This window comes from Somniosus microcephalus, unplaced genomic scaffold (genome assembly GCF_052327205.1).
Source record: "Somniosus microcephalus isolate GS21.2 unplaced genomic scaffold, FLI_Smic_1.0 unresolved_chr9, whole genome shotgun sequence".
In the NCBI taxonomy this organism is placed as follows: Eukaryota; Metazoa; Chordata; class Chondrichthyes; order Squaliformes; family Somniosidae; genus Somniosus; species Somniosus microcephalus.
Genome location: NW_028225187.1, coordinates 15,558,333 through 15,584,398, shown reverse-complemented (window position 1 = coordinate 15,584,398; position 26,066 = coordinate 15,558,333). Strand labels below are relative to the sequence as shown.

Genomic DNA, 26,066 nt, shown 5'->3' with positions numbered 1-26,066 from the left:
ACAGGGTAGATGCTGAGAGGCTGTTTCCCCCCTGGGCTGGAGAGTCTCGAACCAGGGGTCACAGTCTCAGGATAAGGGGTCGGCCATTGAGGACTGAGATGAGGAGGAATTTCTTCACTCAGAGGGCGGTGAATCTTTGGAATTCTCTGCCCCAGAGGGCTGTGGAGGCTCAGTCGTTGAGTATATTCAAGGCCGAGATCGATGGATTATTGGACTCTCGGGGAATCGAGGGATACGGGGATCGGGCGGGAAAGTGGACTTGAGGTCGAAGATCAGCCATGATCTGATTGAATGGCGGGGCAGGCTCGAGGGGCCGAATGGCCGCCTCCTGCTCCGAATTCGCATCTTCTTATGAAAAGGGCCGGTTGTTTCTCCTGTTCCTGGATTGTGTTGCATTCGCTCCTGTCTACAAGGCGCCAGACACTGAGGCAGGGGCGGGCGGGGGCTGAGTTTAGTCTCCTCTGGCCAAGAACTCGGAAACTGTGGTGATTCCCTCCTCCCGAACTCAGGGGTCACCGACCCCCTCCCCCCCCCCAATTGCAGCCCCACCGCCGTCCACCTCGGCCGGGGGGGGGGGTGGACGGAGCCCGCAGCTCTCCTGCCCGCGGAACCGAAGCCATCGCTCCACAACTAGACGGCAAAGTGGCCACTTCACATTTTATTGAGTGAGAATCGACAGTAGAACGGGAAGTTTGTTTTCTATGTATATATATATATGTATAATAGCATGAGAAGTACACAGGATGATCCCAAGTCTTTCAACACTGACCGGTGGTGCCTGGGCAGGGGGGGGTCAAGTCCAGCCCCAGGCCGAAGGTCTCCCGAAGGCTGGCTGACGAGGGGGGGAACAGGGTGGGGCAGTGGGTCAGAACCGGTCCCTTCTCCGCTGTGTCCAAGGTCAACTGAGGTCCGAGGTCTCAATCTCTCCGCATCCTCTCTCTCCATCTTCTCTCTCTCACTCGCTGCCTTCTCTCTCTCGGATTTCTCTCACTCCGTTCTCCATCTAAGATAGAAGTCTCTCCCCCTCTCTCTGTGTGGCCAAGTGTTCTGGCGGCGTGGGGCAATGGGCGGGAGTGAGATCGTGGGGCGGGCGCTCCGGGGCGTCCCTCAGCGCTCAATGTTGCGGGGGGCGGGGTGGAAGGGAACGGGCCCAATCGTCTCCGGTCCAAGGCCCCGGTGAACTCCTCCCCATCCGGCCACGGGCTCGAGGGGCCGACTGGCCTTCTTCCGCGCTGTGACCGTTCTGTGATCCTCGCCCGCTCGAGCTTCTCCGCCCGGGGTGGTTGTCAGTGCGCTCCTCCCGCCGTCGTTTCCCATCGGGTCCGCTCGCTCCACGCTCGCGGGGCTCCTCAACCGAGTTCCTCGACCTCTTGCCTTGACCTGTGGCCTCGACCTCTTGCCTTGACTGTCCAGCCTCGACCTCTGGCCTCGACCATCCAGCCTCGACCTCTGGCCTCGACCTCTTGCCTTGACCGTGCAGCCTCGACCTCTGGCCTTGACTGTCCACCCTCGACCTCTTGCCTTGACCATCCAGCCTCGACCGTCCACCCTCGACCTCTTGCCTTGACCTCTTGCCTTGACCGTGCAGCCTCGACCTCTGGCCTTGACCTCTTGTCTTGACCTCTGGCCTCGACCTCTGGCCCAGACCACTTGCCCCGACCGTTCAGCCTCTGCGGAGGGGCCGGTGGTCTGGGAGGAGAGATGGAGCATCCGGGAGCGGGGGCGGGTGGGAGTGGGGGTGGTGTCGGTGGTGAGTGACCCCCCAAGAGCCCTTGAAAGTTGACACTCGGTCCGAAAACACCCCTCCTCGGGTCAATCCATCCCCCTTCCCCCCAAATCCCGGAGTGGGGGGGGGGGCGGGGTTATAAATTCGACCGGGGGCACCTACGCACCCCGGGCCTGAATATGGGGCCGCGCCCTAAAGCGGAAGAGGCCGCCCACACCCTCGCCCCATTTTAACCCCATTCAAGGCCAATTCAGGGCAGGTCGGTGACACTACGGCGACGGGGCAGTGGGCCCGGAGGAGGGCTCGGGGAGCGAATCCAGGCTAGGCCCCGGCTCGGGCCTGGGTTCGGACTTGTGGTGATGGACTCTCTGGCGGTGGGTTTTGAGGTGGGAGGACTGGGTGAAGGCCCGTCCGCACTCCCCGCACCGGTACGGCCTCTCCCCGGTGTGCACCAGCCGGTGCCTGCGCAGGGCCGAGGAGACGGCAAAACCCTTCCCGCACAGGCCGCAGCGGAAGGGCCTCTCCCCCGTGTGGGCCCGCTGGTGCTTGGCCGCCTGGGAGGGGTAGCGGAAGCGCTTGTGGCAGAGCGGGCACTCGTGCTGGGGCTTGGGCGGGCTCGGGCCCTCCTCCGCCCCGGGAGCCTTGCCCCCGGCGTGGGCCCGCTGGTGGGCCCGGAGCTGGGAGGGGTAGCGGAAGGCCTTGGGGCAGGCAGGGCACTGGTGAGGCCGCTCGCCGGGCTCCAGCCGCCTGCGCCGGGCCTTGGCGGGACCCGCCGCCCGCTGGTGGGCCGCCTGGTGCTTGGCCAGGGCCGCCTGGGCCCGGAAGGCTTTGGGGCAGAGCTCGCACTGGAAGGGGGCCCGTGGCCTGGGCGCCAGATGCAGGCGCCGGTGGGTCTTGAGGTGGGAGGACTGGGTGAAGGCCCGGCCGCACTGCCCGCACTCGTAGGGCCGCTCGCCGGCATGAATGAGCCGGTGGCGGAGCAGGGCTGAGGAGACGGCGAAGCCTTTCCCGCACAGGCCGCAGCGGAAAGGCCGCTCCCCCGTGTGGACCCGCTGGTGTAGGGTCAGGCGGGAGGGGTACAGGAAGCTCTTGGGGCAGAACTGGCACTGGTGGAGGCGGGGGGCAGGGGCCAGGCCCGGCCCGGGGCCTTGCCCGTTTTCCAGGCCCTGGCCCCCCTCCGGACCGCCGGGCCCGTGGCGGCGTCGCTGGTGGGCCCCCAGCTTGGAAGAGGAGGCGAAGGCCTGCCCACAGAGGCCGCAGGGAAAGGGCCGGGCCCCCGTGTGGACCGAGCCGTGCATGGCCAGCTGGGAGGGGTAGCGGAAGCGCTTGGGGCAGTGCGGGCAGGTGCAGGGCCGGTCCTCCTGGGCCCGGGCCCGCTTGCGCCGCCCCTCGCCCGTGTGGGTGTGCTGGTGCCGCAGCAGCGCCGAGGACTGGGCAAAGCCCTTGCCGCAGGCCGCGCATTTGAACGGCCGCTCGCCGCCGTGGATGAGCTGGTGGGCCCGCAGCTTGGAGGGGGCGCAGAAGCCCTTCCCGCACAGGCCGCAGCGGAAAGGCCGCTCCCCGGTGTGCGTCCGGCGGTGCAGGGCCAGCTGCGAGGGGTAGCGGAAGGCCCGGGGGCAGTAGCCGCAGGGATAGGCCCGTTCCGGCGCACCCCCCTCCCGGCAGCGGTGGGCCGCCACCGAGCGGAAGCGGCTGAAGCCTCGGCCACAGGCCGTGCAGATGAAGGGGCCGCCCTCCGCCACTGCGCGGCCCGGGGCCCCGTCCCCGTGCGTCCGCTGGTGGGCCTTGAGGTGCGAGGCCTGCCCGAAGGCCCGGCCGCACTCCCCACACCGGTAGGCCCGCTCGCCGGTGTGGGTGTGCTGGTGCCGCAGCAGGGCAGAGGACTGGGTGAAGCCTTTGCCGCAGGCCCCGCACTTGAAGGGCTTGTCGCCCGTGTGCACGTGCTGGTGGGAGCGCAACTTGGAGGGTACGGTGAAGCCCTTCCCGCACAGGCCGCAGCGGAAGGGCCGCTCCCCGGTATGGGTGCGCTGGTGCATGGCCAGCTGCGAGGGGTAGCAGAAGGCCCGGGGGCAGAAGCCGCAGGGGTAGGCCCGAGGCTGGGAGGAGCCGGCGTGCGCCCGCTCGTGGGACCGCAGCAGCGACGGGTAGGGGAAGCGCCGCTCGCACAGCCGGCACTGCAGGAGCGCGCCGGTGCCGGCCGGCTCGTGGGCCCGCTGGTGGGCCCGCAGCGAGTCGGCCCGGGCGAACTCCTTGCCGCAGGACAGGCAGCGGTGAGGGCCGGGCTGGCAGTGTGCGGCGCGGTGCTTGGCCAGGGCGGCAGGGGCCCGGAAGGCGCGGCGGCAGAGCGGGCAGGGGAAAGGCTGCTCCCCGCTGTGCAGCCGGCGGTGGGTCTTGAGGTGGGAGGACTGGGTGAAGGCCTTGCCGCAGTCCGGGCAGCGGTGCGGCCGTTCGCCGGTGTGGATCAGCTGGTGCCGCCGCAGCACCGAGGCGGCAGAGAACCCCTTGCCGCACACGGGGCACCGGCAGGGCCGCTCGCCGGCATGGGCCTGCCGGTGCTTGGCCAGCTGCGAGGGGTAGAGGAAGGCCTTGCCGCAGAGCGGGCAGACGTGGGGCTGCCGGGGGCCGGGCGTCCGGCCCGAGGCCCGCAGGTGGCCGCGCTGGTGGAGCTTCAGCTGCGAGGGGTAGCGGAAGCTCTTGGGGCAGGAGCCGCAGCGGTATGGGGGCCTGGGGACCCCGAGAGCCTCCCCCGGGTCCTCAGCCACTGGGGTCTCGGCCGCAGGTTCAGGCAATGAGGCTGCGCCTTCCATCCTCCGCGTTATCCGGCACGGCGAGGCGAGATCTGCACAAAACACAACGCTCTGTAAATATTAACACACTCCCGGAGACCTCCTGTAAATATTAACACACTCCCGGAGACCTCCTGTAAATATTAACACACTCCCGGAGACCCCCTGTAAATATTAACACACTCCCGGAGATCCCCTGTAAATATTAACACACTCCTGGAGACCCCCTGTAAATATTAACACACTCCCGGAGATCCCCTGTAAATATTAACACACTCCCGGGGACCCCCTGTAAATATTAACACACTCCCGGGGACCTCCTGTAAATATTAACACACTCCCGGGGACCCCCTGTAAATATTAACACACTCCCGGAGACCTCCTGTAAATATTAACACACTCCCGGGGACCCCCTGTAAATATTAACACACTCCCGGAGACCCGCTGTAAATATTAACACACTCCCGGAGACCACCTGTAAATATTAACACACTCCCGGAGACCCCCTGTAAATATTAACACACTCCCGGGGACCTCCTGTAAATATTAACACACTCCCGGAGACCTCCTGTAAATATTAACACACTCCCGGGGACCCCCTGTAAATATTAACACACTCCCGGGGACACCCTGTAAATATTAACACACTCCCGAGGACCCACTGTAAATATTAACACACTCCCGGAGACCCCCTGTAAATATTAACACACTCCCGGAGACCCCCTGTAAATATTAACACACTCCCGGAGACCCCCTGTAAATATTAACACACTCCCGGAGACATCCTGTAAATATTAACACACTCCCGGAGACCTCCTGTAAATATTAACACACTCCCGGGGACCCCCTGTAAATATTAACACACTCCCGGAGACCCCCTGTAAATATTAACACACTCCCGGAGATCCCCTGTAAATATTAACACACTCCCGGAGACCTCCTGTAAATATTAACACACTCCCGGAGACCTCCTGTAAATATTAACACACTCCCGGAGACACCCTGTAAATATTAACACACTCCCGGAGACCCCCTGTAAATATTAACACACTCCCGGAGACCTCCTGTAAATATTAACACACTCCCGGAGACCCCCTGTAAATATTAACACACTCCCGGAGACCCCCTGTAAATATTAACACACTCCCGGAGACCCCCTGTAAATATTAACACACTCCCGGGGACACCCTGTAAATATTAACACACTCCCGGAGACCCCCTGTAAATATTAACACACTCCCGGAGACCCCCTGTAAATATTAACACACTCCCAGAGGCACCCTGTAAATATTAACACACTCCCGGAGACCACCTGTAAATATTAACACACTCCCGGGGACACCCTGTAAATATTAACACACTCCCGGGGACACCCTGTGAATATTAACACACTCCCGGAGACCCCCTGTAAATATTAACACACTCCCGGGGACACCCTGTGAATATTAACACACTCCCGGAGACCCCCTGTAAATATTAACACACTCCCGGAGACCCCCTGTAAATATTAACACACTCCCGGAGACCCCCTGTAAATATTAACACACTCCCGGAGACACCCTGTAAATATTAACACACTCCCGGATACACTTGTAAATATTAACACACTCCCGGAGACCCCCTGTAAATATTAACACACTCCCGGAGACCCCCTGTAAATATTAACACACTCCCGGGGACACCCTGTAAATATTAACACACTCCCGGGGACACCCTGTGAATATTAACACACTCCCGGAGACCCCCTGTAAATATTAACACACTCCCGGGGACACCCTGTGAATATTAACACACTCCCGGAGACACCCTGTAAATATTAACACACTCCCGGATACACTTGTAAATATTAACACACTCCCGGAGACCCCTGTAAATATTAACACACTCCCGGAGACACCCTGTAAATATTAACACACTCCCGGATACACTTGTAAATATTAACACACTCCCGGGGACCCCCTGTAAATATTAACACACTCCCGGAGACCCCCTGTAAATATTAACACACTCCCGGAGACCCCCTGTAAATATTAACACACTCCCGGAGACACCCTGTAAATATTAACACACGCCCGGAGACACCCTGTAAATATTAACATACTCCCAGAGACACCCTGTAAATATTAACACACTCCCGGGGACACACTGTAAAGATTAACACACTCCCGGAGACCCCTGTAAATATTAACACACTCCCGGAGACCCCCAGTAAATATTAACACACTCCCGGGGACCCCCTGTAAATATTAACACACTCCCGGAGACCCCCTGTAAATATTAACACACTCCCGGAGACCCCCTGTAAATATTAACACACTCCCAGAGACACCCTGTAAATATTAACACACTCCCGGGGACACACTGTAAATATTAACACACTCCCGGAGACCCCTGTAAATATTAACACACTCCCGGAGACCCCCTGTAAATATTAACACACTCCCGGGGACCTCCTGTAAATATTAACACACTCCCGGAGACCCCCAGTAAATATTAACACACTCCCGGAGACCCCCTGTAAATATTAACACACTCCCGGAGACCCCCAGTAAATATTAACACACTCCCGGAGACCCCCTGTAAATATTAACACACTCCTGGAGACCCCCTGTAAATATTAACACACTCCCGGAGACCCCCTGTAAATATTAACACACTCCCGAGGATCCCCTTTAAATATTAACACACGCCAGGGGACACCCTGTAAATATTAACACACTCCCGGAGACCCCCTGTAAATATTAACACACTCCCGGGGACCCCCTGTAAATATTAACACACTCCCGGAGACCCCTGTAAATATTAACACACTCCCGGAGACACCCTGTAAATATTAACACACTCCCGGAGTCACCCTGTAAATATTAACACACTCCCGGGGACCCCCTGTAAATATTAACACACTCCCGGGGACCCCCTGTAAATATTAACACACTCCCGGGGAGCCCCTGTAAATATTAACACACTCCCGGGGACCCCCTGTAAATATTAACACACTCCCGGAGACCCCTGTAAATATTAACACACTCCCGGAGACACCCTGTAAATATTAACACACTCCCGGAGTCACCCTGTAAATGTTAACACACTCCCGGGGACCCCCTGTAAATATTAACACACTCCCGGGGACCCCCTGTAAATATTAACACACTCCCGGAGTCACCCTGTAAATATTAACACACTCCCGGGGACCCCCTGTAAATATTAACACACTCCCGGAGACGCCCTGTAAATATTAACACACTCCCGGAGACACCTGTAAATATTAACACACTCCCGGAGACCCCCTGTAAATATGAACACACTCCCGGAGACCCCCTGTAAATATTAACACACTCCCGGAGTCACCCTGTAAATATTAACACACTCCCGGAGTCACCCTGTAAATATTAACACACTCCCGGGGACCCCCTGTAAATATTAACACACTCCCGGAGACCCCCTGTAAATATTAACACACTCCCGGGGACCCCCTGTAAATATTAACACACTCCCGAGGACCCCCTTTAAATATTAACACACTACTGGGGACCTCCTGTAAATATTAACACACTCCTGGGGACCCAATGTAAATATTAACAAACTCCCGGGGACACCCTGTGAATATTAACACACTCCCGGAGACCCCCTGTGAATATTAACACACTCCCGGAGACACCCTGTAAATATTAACTCTCTCCCGGGGAAATCCTGTAAATATTAACACACTCCCGGGGACACCCTGTAAATATTAACACACTCCCGGAGAACCCCTGTAAATATTAACACACTCCCGGGGACCCCCTGTAAATATTAACACACTCCCGGGGACACCCTGTAAATATTAACACACTCCCGGGGACACCCTGTAAATATTAACACACTCCCGGGGACCCCTGTAAATATTAACACACTCCCGGAGACCCCCTGTAAATATTAACACACTCCCGGAGACCCCCTGTAAATATTAACACACTCCCGGAGACACCCTGTAAATATGAACACACTCCCGGAGACACCCTGTAAATATTAACACACTCCCGGAGACACCCTGTAAATATTAACACACTCCCGGAGACCCCCTGTAAATATTAACACACTCCCGGAGACCCTCTGTAAATATTAACACACTCCCGGAGACCCCCTGTAAATATTAACACACTCCCGGAGACCCCCTGTAAATATTAACACACTCCCGGGGACACCCTGTGAATATTAACACACTCCCGGACACCCTGTAAATATTAACACACTCCCGGAAACACCCTGTAAATATTAACACACTCCCGGAGACCCCCTGTAAATATTAACACACTCCCGGGGACACCCTGTAAATATTAACACACTCCCGGAGACCCCCTGTAAATATTAACACACTCCCGGAGACACCCTGTAAATATTAACACACTCCCAGAGAGACCCTGTAAATATTAACACACTCCCGGGGACCCCTGTAAATATTAACACACTCCCGGAGAGACCCTGTAAATATTAACACACTCCCGGAGACGCCCTGTAAATATTAACACACTCCCGGGGACACCCTGTAAATATTAACACACTCCCGGGGACACCCTGTAAATATTAACACACTCCCGGGGACACCCTGTAAATATTAACACACTCCCGGAGACCCCCTGTAAATATTAACACACTCCCGGAGACCCCCTGTAAATATTAACACACTCCCGGGGACACCCTGTAAATATTAACACACTCCCGGGGACACCCTGTAAATATTAACACACTCCCGGGGACACCCTGAAAATATTAACACACTCCCGGAGACCCCCTGTAAATATTAACACACTCCCGGGGATCCCCTGTAAATATTAACACACCCCCGGAGAACCCCTGTAAATATTAACACACTCCCGGAGACCCCCTGCAAATATTAACACACTCCCGGAGACCCCCTGTAAATATTAACACACTCCCGGGGACACCCTGTAAATATTAACACACTCCCGGAGACCCCCTGTAAATATTAACACACTCCCGGAGACACCCTGTAAATATTAACACACTCCCGGAGACACCCTGTAAATATTAACACACTCCCGGGAACACCCTGTAAATATTAACACACTCCCAGGGACACAATGTAAATATTAACACACTCCCGGGGACACCCTGTAAATATTAACACACACCCGGAGGCCCCTGTAAATATTAACACACTCCCGGAGACCCCCTGTAAATATTAACACACTCCCGGAGACACCCTGTAAATATTAACACACTCCCGGAGACCCCCTGTAAATATTAACACACTCCCGGAGACATCCTGTAAATATTAACACACTCCCAGGGACACCCTGAAAATATTAACACACTCCCAGGGACCCCCTGTGAATGTTAACACACTCCCGGAGACCCCCTGTAAATATTAACACACTCCCGGAGACCCCCTGTAAATATTAACACACTCCCGGAGACCCCCTGTAAATATTAACACACTCCCGGAGACCCCCTGTAAATAGTAACACACCCCCGGAGACCCCTGTAAATATTAACACACTCCCGGAGACCCCCTGTAAATATTAACACACTTTCGGAGACCCCCTGTAAATATTAACACACTCCCGGAGACCCCCTGTAAATATTAACACACTCCCGGAGACACCCTGTAAATATTAACACACTCCCGGAGACACCCTGTAAATATTAACACACTCCCGGGGACACCCTGTAAATATTAACACACTCCCAGGGACACAATGTAAATATTAACACACTCCCGGAGACACCCTGTAAATATTAACACACTCCCGGAGACCCCCTGTAAATATTAACACACTCCCGGAGACACCCTGTAAATAGTAACACACTCCTGGAGACCCCCTGTAAATATTAACACACTCCCGGAGACCCCCTGTAAATATTAACACACTCCCGGAGACGCCCTGTAAATATTAATACACTCCCGGGGACCCCCTGTAAATTTTAACACACTCCCGGACACCTCCTGTAAATATTAACGCACTCCCGGAGACCCCCTGTAAATATTAACGCACTCCCAGGGACCCCCTGTAAATATTAACACACTCCCGGAGACCCCCTGTAAATATTAACACACTCCCGGGGACACCCTGTAAATATTAACACACTCCCGGAGACACCCTGTAAATATTAACACACCCCCGGAGACCCCTGTAAATATTAACACACTCCCGGAGACCCCTTGTAAATATTAACACACTCCCGGAGACATCCTGTAAATATTAACACACTCCCGGAGACACCCTGTAAATATTAACACACTCCCGGGGACACCCTGTAAATATTAACACACTCCCAGGGACACAATGTAAATATTAACACTCTCCCGGAGACACCCTATAAATATTAACACACTCCCAGCGACGCCCTGTAAATATTAACACACTCCCGGAGACCCCCTGTAAATATTAACACACTCCCGGAGACCCCCTGTAAATATTAACACACTCCCGGAGACCCCCTGTAAATATTAACACACTCCCGGAGACCCCCTGTAAATATTAACACACTCCCGGAGACCCCCTGTAAATATTAACACACTCCCGGAGACCCTCTGTAAATATTAACACACTCCCGGAGACCCCATGTAAATATTAACACACTCCCGGGGACACCCTGTAAATATTAACACACTCCCGGGGACACCCTGTAAATATTAACACACTACCGGGGGCACCCTGTACCCTGTAAACATTAACAGTCCCGGAGGCCCACTGTAAATATGAACACACTCCCGGGGACCCCCTGTAAATATTAACATACTCCCGGGGACACCCTGTAAATATTAACACACTCCCGGGGACCCCATGTAAATAGTAACGCACTCCCGGAGACCCGCTGTAAATATTAACACACTCCCGGAGACCCCCTGTAAATATTAACACACTCCCGGGGACACCCTGTAAATATTAACACACTCCCGGGGACCCGCTGTAAATATTAACACACTCCCGGAGACACCCTGTAAATATTAACACACTCCCGGGGACACCCTGTAAATATTAACACACTCCTGGGGACCCCTTGTAAATATTAACACACTCCCGGAGACACCCTGTAAATATTAACACACTCCCGGAGACCCCCTGTAAATATTAACACACTCCCGGAGACGCCCTGTAAATATTAACACACTCCCAGGGACACCCTGCAAATATTAACACACTCCCAGGGACCCCCTGTGAATGTTAACACACTCCCGGAGACCCCCTGTAAATATTAACACACTCCCGGAGACCCCCTGTAAATATTAACACACTCCCGGGGACACCCTGTAAATATTAACACACTCCCGGAGACCCCCTGTAAATATTAACAAACTCCCGGGGACCCCCTGTAAATATTAACATGCTCCCGGGGACCCCCTGTAAATTTTAACACACTCCCGGAGACCCCCTGTAAATATTAACATACTCCCGGGAACACCCTGTAAATTTTAACACACTCCCGGGGACCCCCTGTAAATATTAACACACTCCCGGAGACCCGCTGTAAATATTAACACACTCCCGGAGACCCCCTGTAAATATTAACACACTCCCGGGGACACCCTGTAAATATTAACACACTCCTGGGGACCCCTTGTAAATATTAACACACTCCCGGAGACACCCTGTAAATATTAACACACTCCCGGAGACCCCCTGTAAATATTAACACACTCCCGGAGAGCCCCTGTAAATATTAACACACTCCCAGGGACACCCTGTAAATATTAACACACTCCCAGGGACCCCCTGTGAATGTTAACACACTCCCGGAGACCCCCTGTAAATATTAACACACTCCCGGAGACCCCCTGTAAATATTAACACACTCCCAGAGACCCCCTGTAAATATTAACACACTCCCGGGGACACCCTGCAAATATTAACACACTCCCGGGGACACCCTGTAAATATTAACACACTCCCGCAGACCCCCTGTAAATATTAACACACTCCCGGAGACCCCTTGTAAATATTAACACACTCCCGGAGACACCCTGTAAATATTAACACACTCCCGGAGACATCCTGTAAATATTAACACACTCCTGGAGACCCCCTGTAAATATTAACACTCCCGGAGACACCCTGTAAATATTAACACATTCCTGGAGACCCCCTGTAAATATTAACACTCCCGGAGACACCCTGTAAATATTAACACATTCCTGGAGACCCCCTGTAAATATTAACACTCCCGGAGACCCCCTGTAAATATTAACACACTCCCGGAGACACCCTGTAAATATTAACACACTCCTGGAGACCCCCTGTAAATATTAACACTCCCGGAGACACCCTGTAAATATTAACACATTCCTGGAGACCCCCTGTAAATATTAACACACTCCCGGAGACCCCCTGTAAATATTAACACACTCCCGGGGACACCCTGTAAATATTAACACACTCCCGGAGACCCCCTGTAAATATTAACACACTCCCGGAGACACCCTGTAAATATTAACACACTCCCGGAGACCCCCTGTAAGAATTAACACACTCCCGGAGACCCCCTGTAAATATTAATACACTCCCGGAGACCCCCTGTAAATATTAACACACTCCCGGAGACACCCTATAAATATTAACACACTCCCGGAGACCCACTGTAAATATTAACACACTCCCGGGGACCCCCTGTAAATATTAACACACTCCCAGAGACCCCCTGTAAATATTAACACACTCCCGGGGACACCCTGCAAATATTAACACACTCCCGGGGACACCCTGTAAATATTAACACACTCCCGGAGACCCCCTGTAAATATTAACACACTCCCGGAGACACCCTGTAAATATTAACACACTCCTGGAGACCCCCTGTAAATATTAACACACTCCCGGAGACACCCTGTAAATATTAACACACTCCTGGAGACCCCCTGTAAATATTAACACACTCCCGGAGACCCCCTGTAAATATTAACACACTCCCGGGGACACCCTGTAAATATTAACACACTCCTGGAGACCCCCTGTAAATATTAACACACTCCCGGGGACCCCCTGTAAATATTAACATACTCCCGGGGACCCCCTGTAAATATTAACACACTCCCGGGGACACCCTGTAAATATTAACACACTCCCGGAGACCCCCTGTAAATATTAACACACTCCCGGAGACCCCCTGTAAATATTAACACACTCCTGGAGACGCCCTGTAAATATTAACACATTCCCGGGGACACCCTGTAAATATTAACACACTCCCGGGGAGCCATTGTAAATATTAACACACTCCCGGAGACCCTGTAAATATTAACACACTCCCGGAGACTCCCTGTGAAAATTAACACACTCCCGGAGACCCCCTGTAAATATTAACACAATCCCGGGACCCCCTGTAAATAGTAACACACTCCCGGAGACCCCCTGTAAATATTAACACACTCCCGGGGACACACTGTAAATATTAACACACTCCCGGGGACCCCCTGTAAATATTAACACACTCCCGGAGACGCCCTGTAAATATTAACACAATCCTGGGACCCACTGTAAATATTAACGCACTCCCAGAGACCCCCTGTAAATATTAACACACTCCCAGGGACACCCTGTAAATATTAACACACTCCTGGGGACCCCCTGTAAATATTAACACACTCCCGGGGACACCCTGTAAATATTAACACACTCCCGGAGACCCCCTTTAAATATTAACACACTCCTGGAGACACCCTGTAAATATTAACACACTCCCGGAGACCCTTTAAATATTAACACACTCCCAGGGACCCCCTGTAAATATTAACACACTCCCGGAGACCCTGTAAATATTAACACACTCCCGGAGACACCCTGTAAATATTAACACACTCCCGGAGACCCTTTAAATATTAACACACTCCCGGAGACCCCCTGTAAATATTAACACATTCCCGGAGACCCTGTAAATATTAACACACTCCCGGGGACACCCTGTAAATATTAACACACTCCCGGGGACCCCCTGTAAATATTAACACACTCCCGGGGACCCCCTGTAAATATTAACACACTGCCGGAGACACCCTGTAAATATTAACACCCTCCCGGAGACCCCCTGTAAATATTAACACAATCCCGGAGACCCCCTGTAAATATTAACACACTCCCAGAGACCCCCTGTAAATATTAACACACTCCCGGAGACACCCTGTAAATATTAACACACTCCCGGGGACACCCTGTAAATAGTCACACACTCCCGGAGACCCCCTGTAAATATTAACACACTCCCGGAGACCCCCTGTAAATATTAACACTCTCCCGGGGACCCCCTGGAAATATTAACACACTCCCGGAGACACCCTGTAAATATTAACACACTCCCAGAGACCCCCTGTAAATATTAACACACTCCCGGACACCCCCTGTAAATATTAACACACTCCCGGAGACCCCCTGTAAATATTAACACCCTCCCGGAGACCCCCTGTAAATATTAACACACTCCCGGAGACCCCCTGTAAATAGTAACACACTCCCGGAGACCCCCTGTAAATATTAACACACTCCCGGACACCCCCTGTAAATATTAACACACTCCCGGAGACCCCCTGTAAATATTAACACACTCCCGGAGACCCCCTGTAAATATTAACACACTCCCGGAGACCCCCTGTAAATATTAACACCCTCCTGGAGACCCCCTGTAAATATTAACACACCCCCGGAGACCCCCTGTAAATATTAACACACTCCCGGAGACGCCCTGTAAATATTAACACACTCCCGGAGACCCCCTGTAAATATTAACACACTCCTGGAGACATCCTGTAAATATTAACACACTCCCGGAGACACCCTGCAAATATTAACACACTCCAGGGGACACCCTGTAAATATTAACACACTCCTGGGGACACACTGTAAATATTAACACACTCCCGGAGACGCCCTGTAAATATTAACACACTCCTGGAGACCCCCTGTAAATATTAACACACTCCCGGGGACACCCTGTAAATATTAACACACTCCCGGGGAGCCCCTGTAAATATTAACACACTCCCGGAGACCCTGTAAATATTAACACACTCCCGGAGACGCCCTGTAAATATTAACACTCTCCAGGGGACACCCTGTAAATATTAACACACTCCCGGGGACACACTGTAAATATTAACACACTCCCGGAGACGCCCTGTAAATATTAACACTCCTGGAGACCCCCCTGTAAATATTAACACAATCCCGGGACCCCCTGTAAATAGTAACACACTCCCGGAGACCCCCTGTAAATATTAACACACTCCTGGAGACCCCCTGTAAATATTAACACACTCCTGGAGACCCTCTGTAAATATTAACACACTCCCGGAGACCCCCTGTAAATATTGACACACTCCCAGGGACCCCCTGTAAATATTAACACACTCCCGGGGACCCTGTAAATATTAACACACTCCCGGAGACTCCCTGTAAATATTAACACAATCCCGGGACACCCTGTAAATATTAACACACTCCCGGAGACCCCCTGTAAATATTAACACACTCCCGGAGACACCCTATAAATATTAACACACTCCCGGAGACACCCTGTAAATATTAACACACTCCTGGAGACCCCCTGTAAATATTAACACACTCCCGGAGACACCCTGTAAATATTAACACACTCCCGGAGACACCCTGTAAATATTAACACACTCCCGGAGACACCCTGTAAATATTAACACCCTCCCGGAGACCCCCTGTAAATATTAACACACTCCCGGGGACACCCTGTAAATATTAACACACTCCCGGGGACACCCTGTAAATATTAACACACTCCCGGAGACCCCCTGTAAATATTAACACACTCCCGGGGACCCCCTGTAAATATTAACACACTCCCGGGGACCCCCTGTAAATATTAACACACTGCCGGAGACACCCTGTAAATATTAACACCCTCCCGGAGACCCCCTGTAAATATTAACACAATCCCGGAGACCCCCTGTCAATATTAACACACTCCCAGAGACCCCCTGTAAATATTAACACACTCCCGGAGACACCCTGTAAATATTAACACACTCCCGGGGACACCCTGTAAATAGTCACACACTCCCGGAGACCCCCTGTAAATATTAACACACTCCCGGAGACCCCCTGTAAATATTAACACTCTCCCGGGGACCCCCTGGAAATATTAACACACTCCCGGAGACACCCTGTAAATATTAACACACTCCCAGAGACCCCCTGTAAATATTAACACACTCCCGGACACCCCCTGTAAATATTAACACACTCCCGGAGACCCCCTGTAAATATTAACACCCTCCCGGAGACCCCCTGTAAATATTAACACACTCCCGGAGACCCCCTGTAAATAGTAACACACTCCCGGAGACCCCCTGTAAATATTAACACACTCCCGGACACCCCCTGTAAATATTAACACACTCCCGGAGACCCCCTGTAAATATTAACACACTCCCGGAGACCCCCTGTAAATATTAACACACTCCCGGAGACCCCCTGTAAATATTAACACCCTCCCGGAGACCCCCTGTAAATATTAACACCCCCGGAGACCCCCTGTAAATATTAACACACTCCCGGAGACCCCCTGTAAATATTAACACACTCCCGGAGACCCCCTGTAAATATTAACACACTCCTGGAGACATCCTGTAAATATTAACACACTCCCGGAGACACCCTGCAAATATTAACACACTCCAGGGGACACCCTGTAAATATTAACACACTCCTGGGGACACACTGTAAATATTAACACACTCCCGGAGACGCCCTGTAAATATTAACACACTCCTGGAGACCCCCTGTAAATATTAACACACTCCCGGGGACACCCTGTAAATATTAACACACTCCCGGGGAGCCCCTGTAAATATTAACACACTCCCGGAGACCCTGTAAATATTAACACACTCCCGGAGACGCCCTGTAAATATTAACACTCTCCAGGGGACACCCTGTAAATATTAACACACTCCCGGGGACACACTGTAAATATTAACACACTCCCGGAGACGCCCTGTAAATATTAACACTCCTGGAGACCCCCCTGTAAATATTAACACAATCCCGGGACCCCCTGTAAATAGTAACACGCTCCCGGAGACCCCCTGTAAATATTAACACACTCCTGGAGACCCCCTGTAAATATTAACACACTCCCGGAGACCCTCTGTAAATATTAACACACTCCCGGAGACCCCCTGTAAATATTAACACACTCCCGGGGACACCCTGTAAATATTAACACACTCCCGGGGACACCCTGTAAATAGTAACACACTCCCGGAGACCCCCTGTAAATATTAACACACTCCTGGAGACCCCCTGTAAATATTAACACACTCCCGGAGACCCCCTGTAAATATTAACACACTCCCGGAGACACCCTGTAAATATTAACACACTCCAGGGGACACCCTGTAAATATTAACACACTCCCGGGGACACACTGTAAATATTAACACACTCCCGGAGACGCCCTGTAAATATTAACACACTCCCGGAGACCCCCCTGTAAATATTAACACAATCCCGGGACCCCCTGTAAATAGTAACACACTCCCGGAGACCCCCTGTAAATATTAACACACTCCCGGAGACCCCCTGTAAATATTAACACACTCCCGGGGACCCCCTGTAAACATTAACACACTCCTGGAGACCCCCTGTAAATATTAACACACTCCCGGGGACACCCTGTAAATATTAACACACTCCTGGGACCCACTGTAAATATTAACACACTCCCGGAGACCCCCTGTAAATATTAACACACTCCCGGGGACACCATGTAAATATTAACACACTCCTGGGGACCCCCTGTAAATATTAACACAATCCTGGGACCCACTGTAAATATTAACACACTCCCGGAGACCCCCTGTAAATATTAACACACTCCCGGGGACACCATGTAAATATTAACACACTCCCAGAGACCCCCTGTAAATATTAACACACTCCTGGAGACACCCTGTAAATATTAACACACTCCCGGAGACCCCCTGTAAATATTAACACACTCCCAGAGACCCTTTAAATATTGACACACTCCCAGGGACCCCCTGTAAATATTAACACACTCCCGGGGACCCTGTAAATATTAACACACTCCCGGAGACTCCCTGTAAATATTAACACAATCCCGGGACACCCTGTAAATATTAACACACTCCCGGAGACCCCCTGTAAATATTAACACACTCCCGGAGACACCCTATAAATATTAACACACTCCCGGAGACACCCTGTAAATATTAACACACCCCCGGAGACCCCCTGTAAATATTAACACACTCCCGGAGACACCCTGTAAATATTAACACACTCCCGGAGACACCCTGTAAATATTAACACCCTCCCGGAGACCCCCTGTAAATATTAACACACTCCCGGGGACACCCTGTAAATATTAACACACTCCCGGGGACACCTTGTAAATATTAACACACCCCCGGAGACCCCCTGTAAATATTAACACACTCCCGGAGACCCCCTGTAAATATTAACACACTCCCGGAGACGCCCTGTAAATATTAACACACTTTCGGAGACCCCCTGTAAGTATTAACACACTCCCGGAGACCCCCTGTAAATATTAACACACTCCCGGAGACTGCCTGTGAAAATTAACACACTCCCGGGGACCCCCTGTAAATATTAACACACTCCCGGAGACCCCCTGTAAGTATTAACACACTCCCGGAGACCCCCTGTAAATATTAACACACTCCCGGAGACTGCCTGTGAAAATTAACACACTCCCGGAGACCCCCTGTAAATATTAACACAATCCCGGGACCCCCTGTAAATAGTAACACACTCCCGGAGACGCCCTGTAAATATTAACACACTCCCGGGGACACACTGTAAATATTAACACACTCCCGGGGACCCCCTGTAAATATTAACACACTCCCGGAGGACCCCCTGTAAATATTAACACATTCCTGGGACCCACTGTAAATATTAACACACTCCCGGAGACCCCCTGTAAATATTAACACACTCCCGGGGACACCACGTAAATATTAACACACTCCTGGGGACCCCCTGTAAATATTAACACACTCCCGGGGACCCATTGTAAATATTAACACACTCCCAGGGACACCCTGTAAATATTAACACACTCCCGGAGACCCCCTGTAAATATTAACACACTCCCGGAGACCCCTGTAAATATTAACACACTCCCGGAGACCCCCTGTAAATATTAACACACTCCCGGAGACCCCCTGTAAATATTAACACACTCCCGGAGGACCCCCTGTAAATATTAACACATTCCTGGGACCCACTGTAAATATTAACACACTCCCGGAGACCCCCTGTAAATATTAACACACTCCCGGGGACACCACGTAAATATTAACACACTCCTGGGGACCCCCTGTAAATATTAACACACTCCCGGGGACCCATTGTAAATATTAACACACTCCCAGGGACACCCTGTAAATATTAACACACTCCCGGAGACCCCCTGTAAATATTAACACACTCCCGGAGACCCCTGTAAATATTAACACACTCCCGGAGACACCCTATAAATATTAACACACTCCCGGGAACGCCCTGTAAATATTGACAGACTCCCGGAGACACCTTGTAAATATTAACACACTCCCGGGGACACCCTGTAAATATTAACACACTCCCGGGGACACCCTGTAAATATTAACACACTCCCGGGAACGCCCTGTAAATATTAACACACTCCCGGAGACACCTTGTAAATATTAACACACTCCCGGGGACACCCTGTAAATATTAACACACTCCCGGAGACACCCTGTAAATATTAACACACTCCCGGAGACCCCCTGTAAATATTAACACACTCCCGGAGACCCCCTGTAAATATTAACACACTCCCGGAGACACCCTATAAATATTAACACACTCCCGGGAACGCCCTGTAAATATTGACAGACTCCCAGGGACACCCTGTAAATATTAACACACTCCCGGGGACACCCTGTAAATATTAACACACTCCCGGAGACACCCTGTAAATATTAACACACTCCCGGAGACCCCCTGTAAATATTAACACACTCCCGGAGACACCCTGTAAATATTAACACACTCCCGGGGACACCCTGTAAATATTAACACACTCCCGGAGACACCTTGTAAATATTAACACACTCCCGGGGACACCCTGTAAATATTAACACACTCCCAGAGACCCCCTGTAAATATTAACACACTCCCGGGCACTCCCTGTGAATGTTAACACACTCTCGGAGACGCTCTGTAAATAGTAACACACTCCCGGGGACCCCCTGTAAATATTAACACACTCCCGGCCAGGGGAAACAACCTTCCTGCATCCAGTCTGTCTAGCCCTGTCAGAATTTTATACGTTTCAATGAGATCCCCCTCTCATTCTTCTAAACTCTAGTGAATACAGATCTCGTCGACCCAATCTCTCCTCATATGACAGTCCTGCCATCCCAGGAATCAGTCTGGTGAACCTTCGCTGCACTCCCTCTATGGCAAATATATCCTTTCTTAGGTAAGGAGACCAAAACTGCACACAGTACTCCAGGTGTGGTCTCACCAAGGCCCTGTATAACTGGAGTAAGACATCCTTGCTCCTGTACTCAAATCCTCTTGCAATGAAGGCCAACATACCATTTGCCTTCCTAACTGCTTGCTGCACCTGCATGTCTGCTTTCAGTGACTGGTGTACTGGTGTACAAGGACACTAGTGCAGTTTTGGTCACCTTACGTGAGGAAGGACGTTCTTGCCATGGAAGGAGTGCAGCGAAGGTTCACCAGGCTGATACCTGGGATAGCAGGAATGACGTATGAGGAGAGATTGTGTCGATTGGGCTTATACTCACTGGAGTTTAGAAGATTGAGAGGGGATCTCATCGAAACTTATAAAATTCTGTCAGGCCTGGACAGACTAGATGCAGGAAGGATGTTTATGATGGCCGGGGAGTCCAGAACCAGGGGTCATAGTCTAAGGATAAGGGGTAGGCCATTTAGGACAGAGATGAGGAGGAATTTCTTCACCCAGAGAGTGGTGAACCTGTGGAATTCTCTGCCACAGAGGGCGGTGGAGGCCAGCTCATTAAATATATTCAAAAAAGAGTTGGATATATTTCTTAAGGCTAAAGGGATCAAGGGATATGGGGAGAAGGCAGGGACAGGGTACTGAATTTGGATGATCAGCCATGATTTCATTGAATGGCGGAGCAGGCTCGAAGGGCCGAATGGCCGACTCCTGCTCCTAGCTTCTATGTTTCTATGTTTCTATGACACCTTTGTACATCAACATATCCCAATCTATCACCATTTAAATAATACTCTGCCTTTCTGTTTTTCCTACTGAAGTGGATAACTTCACATTTATCCACGTTATACTGCATCTGCCGTGTATTTGCCCACTCACTCAACTTGTCTAAATCGCCTTGAAGCCTCTTTGCATTCTCCTCACAACTCACAATCCCACCTAGTTTTGTGTCGTCAGCAAACTTGGAAATATTACATTTGGTTCCCTCATCCAATTCATTGATATATATTGTGAATAGCTGGGGCCCAAGCACTGATCCCTGCGGTACCCCACTAGTCACCACCTGCCACCCCAAGAAAGATCCATTTATTCCTACTCTCTGTTTCCTGTCTGTTAACCAATTTTCAATCCATGCCAGTATATTACCCCCAATCCCATGTGTTTTAATTTTGCACATTAACCTCTTGTGTGGAACTTTATCAAAGGCCTTCTGAAAATCCAAATACACCACATCTACTGGTTCTCCCTTATCTATTCTACCAGTTACATCCTCAAAAAACTCCAGTAGGTTTGTCAAACACGATTTCCCTTTCATAAATCCATGTTGACTTTGTCTAATCCCGTTGATATTTTCTAAATGTCCTGTTATCACATCCTTTATAATAGACTCTAGCATTTTCCCTGCTACTGATGTTAGGCTAACCGGTCTGTAGTTCCCCGTTTTCTCTCTCCCTCCTTTTTTAAATAGTGGGGTTACATTTGCTATTCTCCAATCTGCAGGAACTGTTCCATAATCTATAGAATTTTGGAAGATGACAACCAATGCATCCACTATTTCCATGGCTACTTCTTTTAGTACTCTGGAATGCAGATTATCAGGCCCTGGGGATTTATCGGCTTTCAGTCCCATTAATTTCTCCAATTTTACTAATACTCATTTCCTTTAACTCCTCCTTCTCACTAGACCCTTGGTTCCCTCGCATTTCTGGGATGTTATTTGTGTCCTCTTCCGTGAAGACAGAACCAAAGTATTTGTTTAATTGCTCTGCCATTTCCTTGTCCCCCATTATAAATTCTCCCGTTTCAGACTGCAAGGGACCTACATTTGTCTTCACTAATCTTTTTCTTTTTACATACTTGTAGAAGCTTTTACAGTCCACTTTTATGTTCCTTGAAAGTTTACTCTCATACTCTATTTTTCCCCTCTTAATCAGTCTCTTGGTCCTTTTTTGCTGAACTCTAAACTGCTCCCAATCCTCAGGCTTACTACTTTTTCTGGCAACTTTATATTACTCCTATTTGGATCTAATACTATCCTTAATTTCTTTTGTTAGCCATGGTTGGGCCGCTTTTCCTTTTGTGTTTTTGCGCCAGAAAGGAATGTATAACTGTATTATATATATTCATACATTCGTTCCTTAAATGTTAGCCATTGCCTATCCACCGTCATGCCTTTTAATGAAGCTCCCCAATCTATCATCGCCAACTCACTCCTCATACCATCGTCGTTTGCTTTATTTAGATTTAGGACCCTAGTTTCGGATTGGACTTCTTCACTTTCTATCTTAATGAAGAATTCTATCATGTTATGGTCACTCTTCCCTAAAGGAGCCGGCACAACAAGATTATTAATTAACCCCTTCTCATTGCAAAATACCCAATCTAGGATAACCTGTTCCCTATTTGGCTCCTCAACGCACTGGTCTAAAAAACCATCTCGTGCACACTCCAGGAATTCATCCTCCACAGTATTATTGCTAATTTGGTTTGGCCAGTCTATATGTAGATTAAAGTCACCCATGATTACTGTAGTGCCCTTGTTACACACATCTCTAATTTCCTGTTGGATGCCATCTCCTACATTACCACTACTGTTTGGAGGCCTATAGACAACTCCCGCCAATGTTTTCTGCCCCTTGGTGCTTCTTAGCTCCACCCAGGCTGATTCTACATTTTCTGAGCCAATATCCTTTCTCACTATTGCTCTGATTTCATCCTTTACTAACAAGGCCACCCCACCTCCTTTTCCTTTTTGATAATATTCACACATATCCCCCTCTGTCTCCCTGTATTGGGTGGATATTCCAGCCCATAATACTCACCCATATCCCCCCTCGCTCCCTGTATTGGGTGGATATCCCAGCCCATAATATTCACCCATATCCCCCTCTCTCCCTGTATTGGGGGGGATATCCCAGCCCATAATACTCACCCATATCCCTCTCACTCCCTGAATTGGGGGATATTCCAGCCCATAATACTCACCCATATCCCCCTCTCTCTCCCTGTATTGGGGGGATATTCCAGCCCATAATACTCACCCATATCCCCCTCTCTCTCCCTGTATTGGGGGGATATTCCAGCCCATAATACTCACCCATATCCCCCTCTCTCGCCCTGTATTGGGGGGATATTCCAGCCCATAATACTCACCCATATCCCCCTCTCTCTCCCTGTATTGGGGGGATATTCCAGCCCATAATACTCACCCATATCCCCCTCTCTCTCCCTGTATTGGGGAGATATCCCAGCCCATAATACTCACCCAAGCCTGGTTCCTTCCCCCCCCCCTCCGTTGCTAAGGGCCGCTCCCCGGCGACGGTTGTTGGGGGCGACGGGGCGGCCGGTGACCTCTGACACTCGCCTTCTCCCTCCTCGGTCCGCCGACTCGGTTCCTCCTCCTCCCCGCCGCCCGACCGATCTGCGCCTGCGCCGCCCCGCCGCGCATGCGCCGCCCGCCGGCCCGATAGGGGGCTTTCCCTGCGCGGGTCAGGCTGGGTGAGCGACGCCGCCATTGCTCCCCCTGCTGGTGGCTCCATCAGGCAAAGCGCTGATTCAGTCAGTTCCACCCCTGTCTCTCACCCAGCTCTGCAGCAAAGTGCTGATTCAGCCAGTTCTACCCCCTGTCTCTCTCCCCCAGCTCTGCAGCAAAGTGCTGATTCAGCCAGTTCTACCCCCTGTCTCTCCCCCAGCTCTGCAGCAAAGTGCTGATTCAGCCAGTTCTACCCCCTGTCTCTCACCCAGCTCTGCAGCAAAGTGCTGATTCAGCCAGTTCTACCCCTGTCTCTCCCCCAGCTCTGCAGCAAAGTGCTGAATCAGCCAGTTCTACCCCTGTCTCTCCCCCAGCTCTGCAGCAAAGTGCTGAATCAGTCAGTTCTACCCCCTGTCTCTCCCCCAGCTCTGCAGCAAAGTGCTGAATCAGTCAGTTCTACCCCCTGTCTCTCCCCCAGCTCTGCAGCAAAGTGCTGAATCAGCCAGTTCTACCCCTGTCTCTCTCTCCCCCAGCTCTGCAGCAAAGTGCTGAATCAGCCAGTTCTACCCCCTGTCTCTTCCCCAGCTCTGCAGCAAAGTGCTGATTCAGCCAGTTCTACCCCCTGTCTCTCTCCCAGCTCTGCAGCAAAGTGCTGAATCAGCCAGTTCTACCCCTGTCTCTCTCTCCCCCAGCTCTGCAGCAAAGTGCTGATTCAGCCAGTTCTACCCCCTGTCTCTCTCCCCCAGCTCTGCGGCAAAGTGCTGAATCAGCCAGTTCTACCCCCTGTCTCTCTCTCAGCTCTGCAGCAAAGTGCTGAATCAGCCAGTTCTACCCCTGTCTCTCCCCCAGCTCTGCAGCAAAGTGCTGATTCAGCCAGTTCTACCCCTGTCTCTCCCCCAGCTCTGCAGCAAAGTGCTGAATCAGCCAGTTCTACCCCTGTCTCTCCCCCAGCTCTGCAGCAAAGTGCTGATTCAGCCAGTTCTACCCCCTGTCTCTCTCCCCCAGCTCTGCGGCAAAGTGCTGAATCAGCCAGTTCTACCCCCTGTCTCTCTCTCAGCTCTGCAGCAAAGTGCTGAATCAGCCAGTTCTACCCCTGTCTCTCCCCCAGCTCTGCAGCAAAGTGCTGATTCAGCCAGTTCTACCCCTGTCTCTCCCCCAGCTCTGCAGCAAAGTGCTGAATCAGCCAGTTCTACCCCTGTCTCTCCCCCAGCTCTGCAGCAAAGTGCTGAATCAGCCAGTTCTACCCCCTGTCTCTCCCCCAGCTCTGCAGCAAAGTGCTGATTCAGCCAGTTCTACCCCCTGTCTCTCTCCCCCAGCTCTGCAGCAAAGTGCTGAATCAGCCAGTTCTACCCCCTGTCTCTCTCCCCCAGCTCTGCAGCAAAGTGCTGAATCAGCCAGTTAAGAACATAAGGAGCAGGAGTCGGCCAATCGGCCCCTCGAGCCTGTCCCGCCATTCAATAAGATCATAGTTGATCCAATCTTGGCCTCAACTCCACTTCCCCGCGCTCTCCCCACACCCCTTGACTCCCTTACCGTTCAAATGTCTTGTCAATCTCCACCTTGAATATATTCAATGACCCCGCCTCCACAGCTCTCTGGGGAAGAGAATTCC

At 51.4% G+C, this 26,066-nt stretch overlaps 1 protein-coding gene across 1 annotated transcript; it reads right to left on the bottom strand.

Moving 5' to 3' along the window:
• Positions 1–643: 643 nt before the first annotated feature.
• LOC147084815 (uncharacterized) lies at positions 644–24,388 on the bottom strand. Its single transcript, XM_085979532.1, has 2 exons — positions 24,248–24,388; positions 644–4,565 (listed from the first exon to the last, which is right to left on the bottom strand). The coding sequence occupies exon 2, from the start codon at positions 4,531–4,533 to the stop codon at positions 1,996–1,998; it is 2,538 nt and encodes an 845-aa protein (XP_085835658.1). The 5' UTR covers positions 4,534–4,565; positions 24,248–24,388; the 3' UTR covers positions 644–1,995.
• Positions 24,389–26,066: the final 1,678 nt, after the last annotated feature.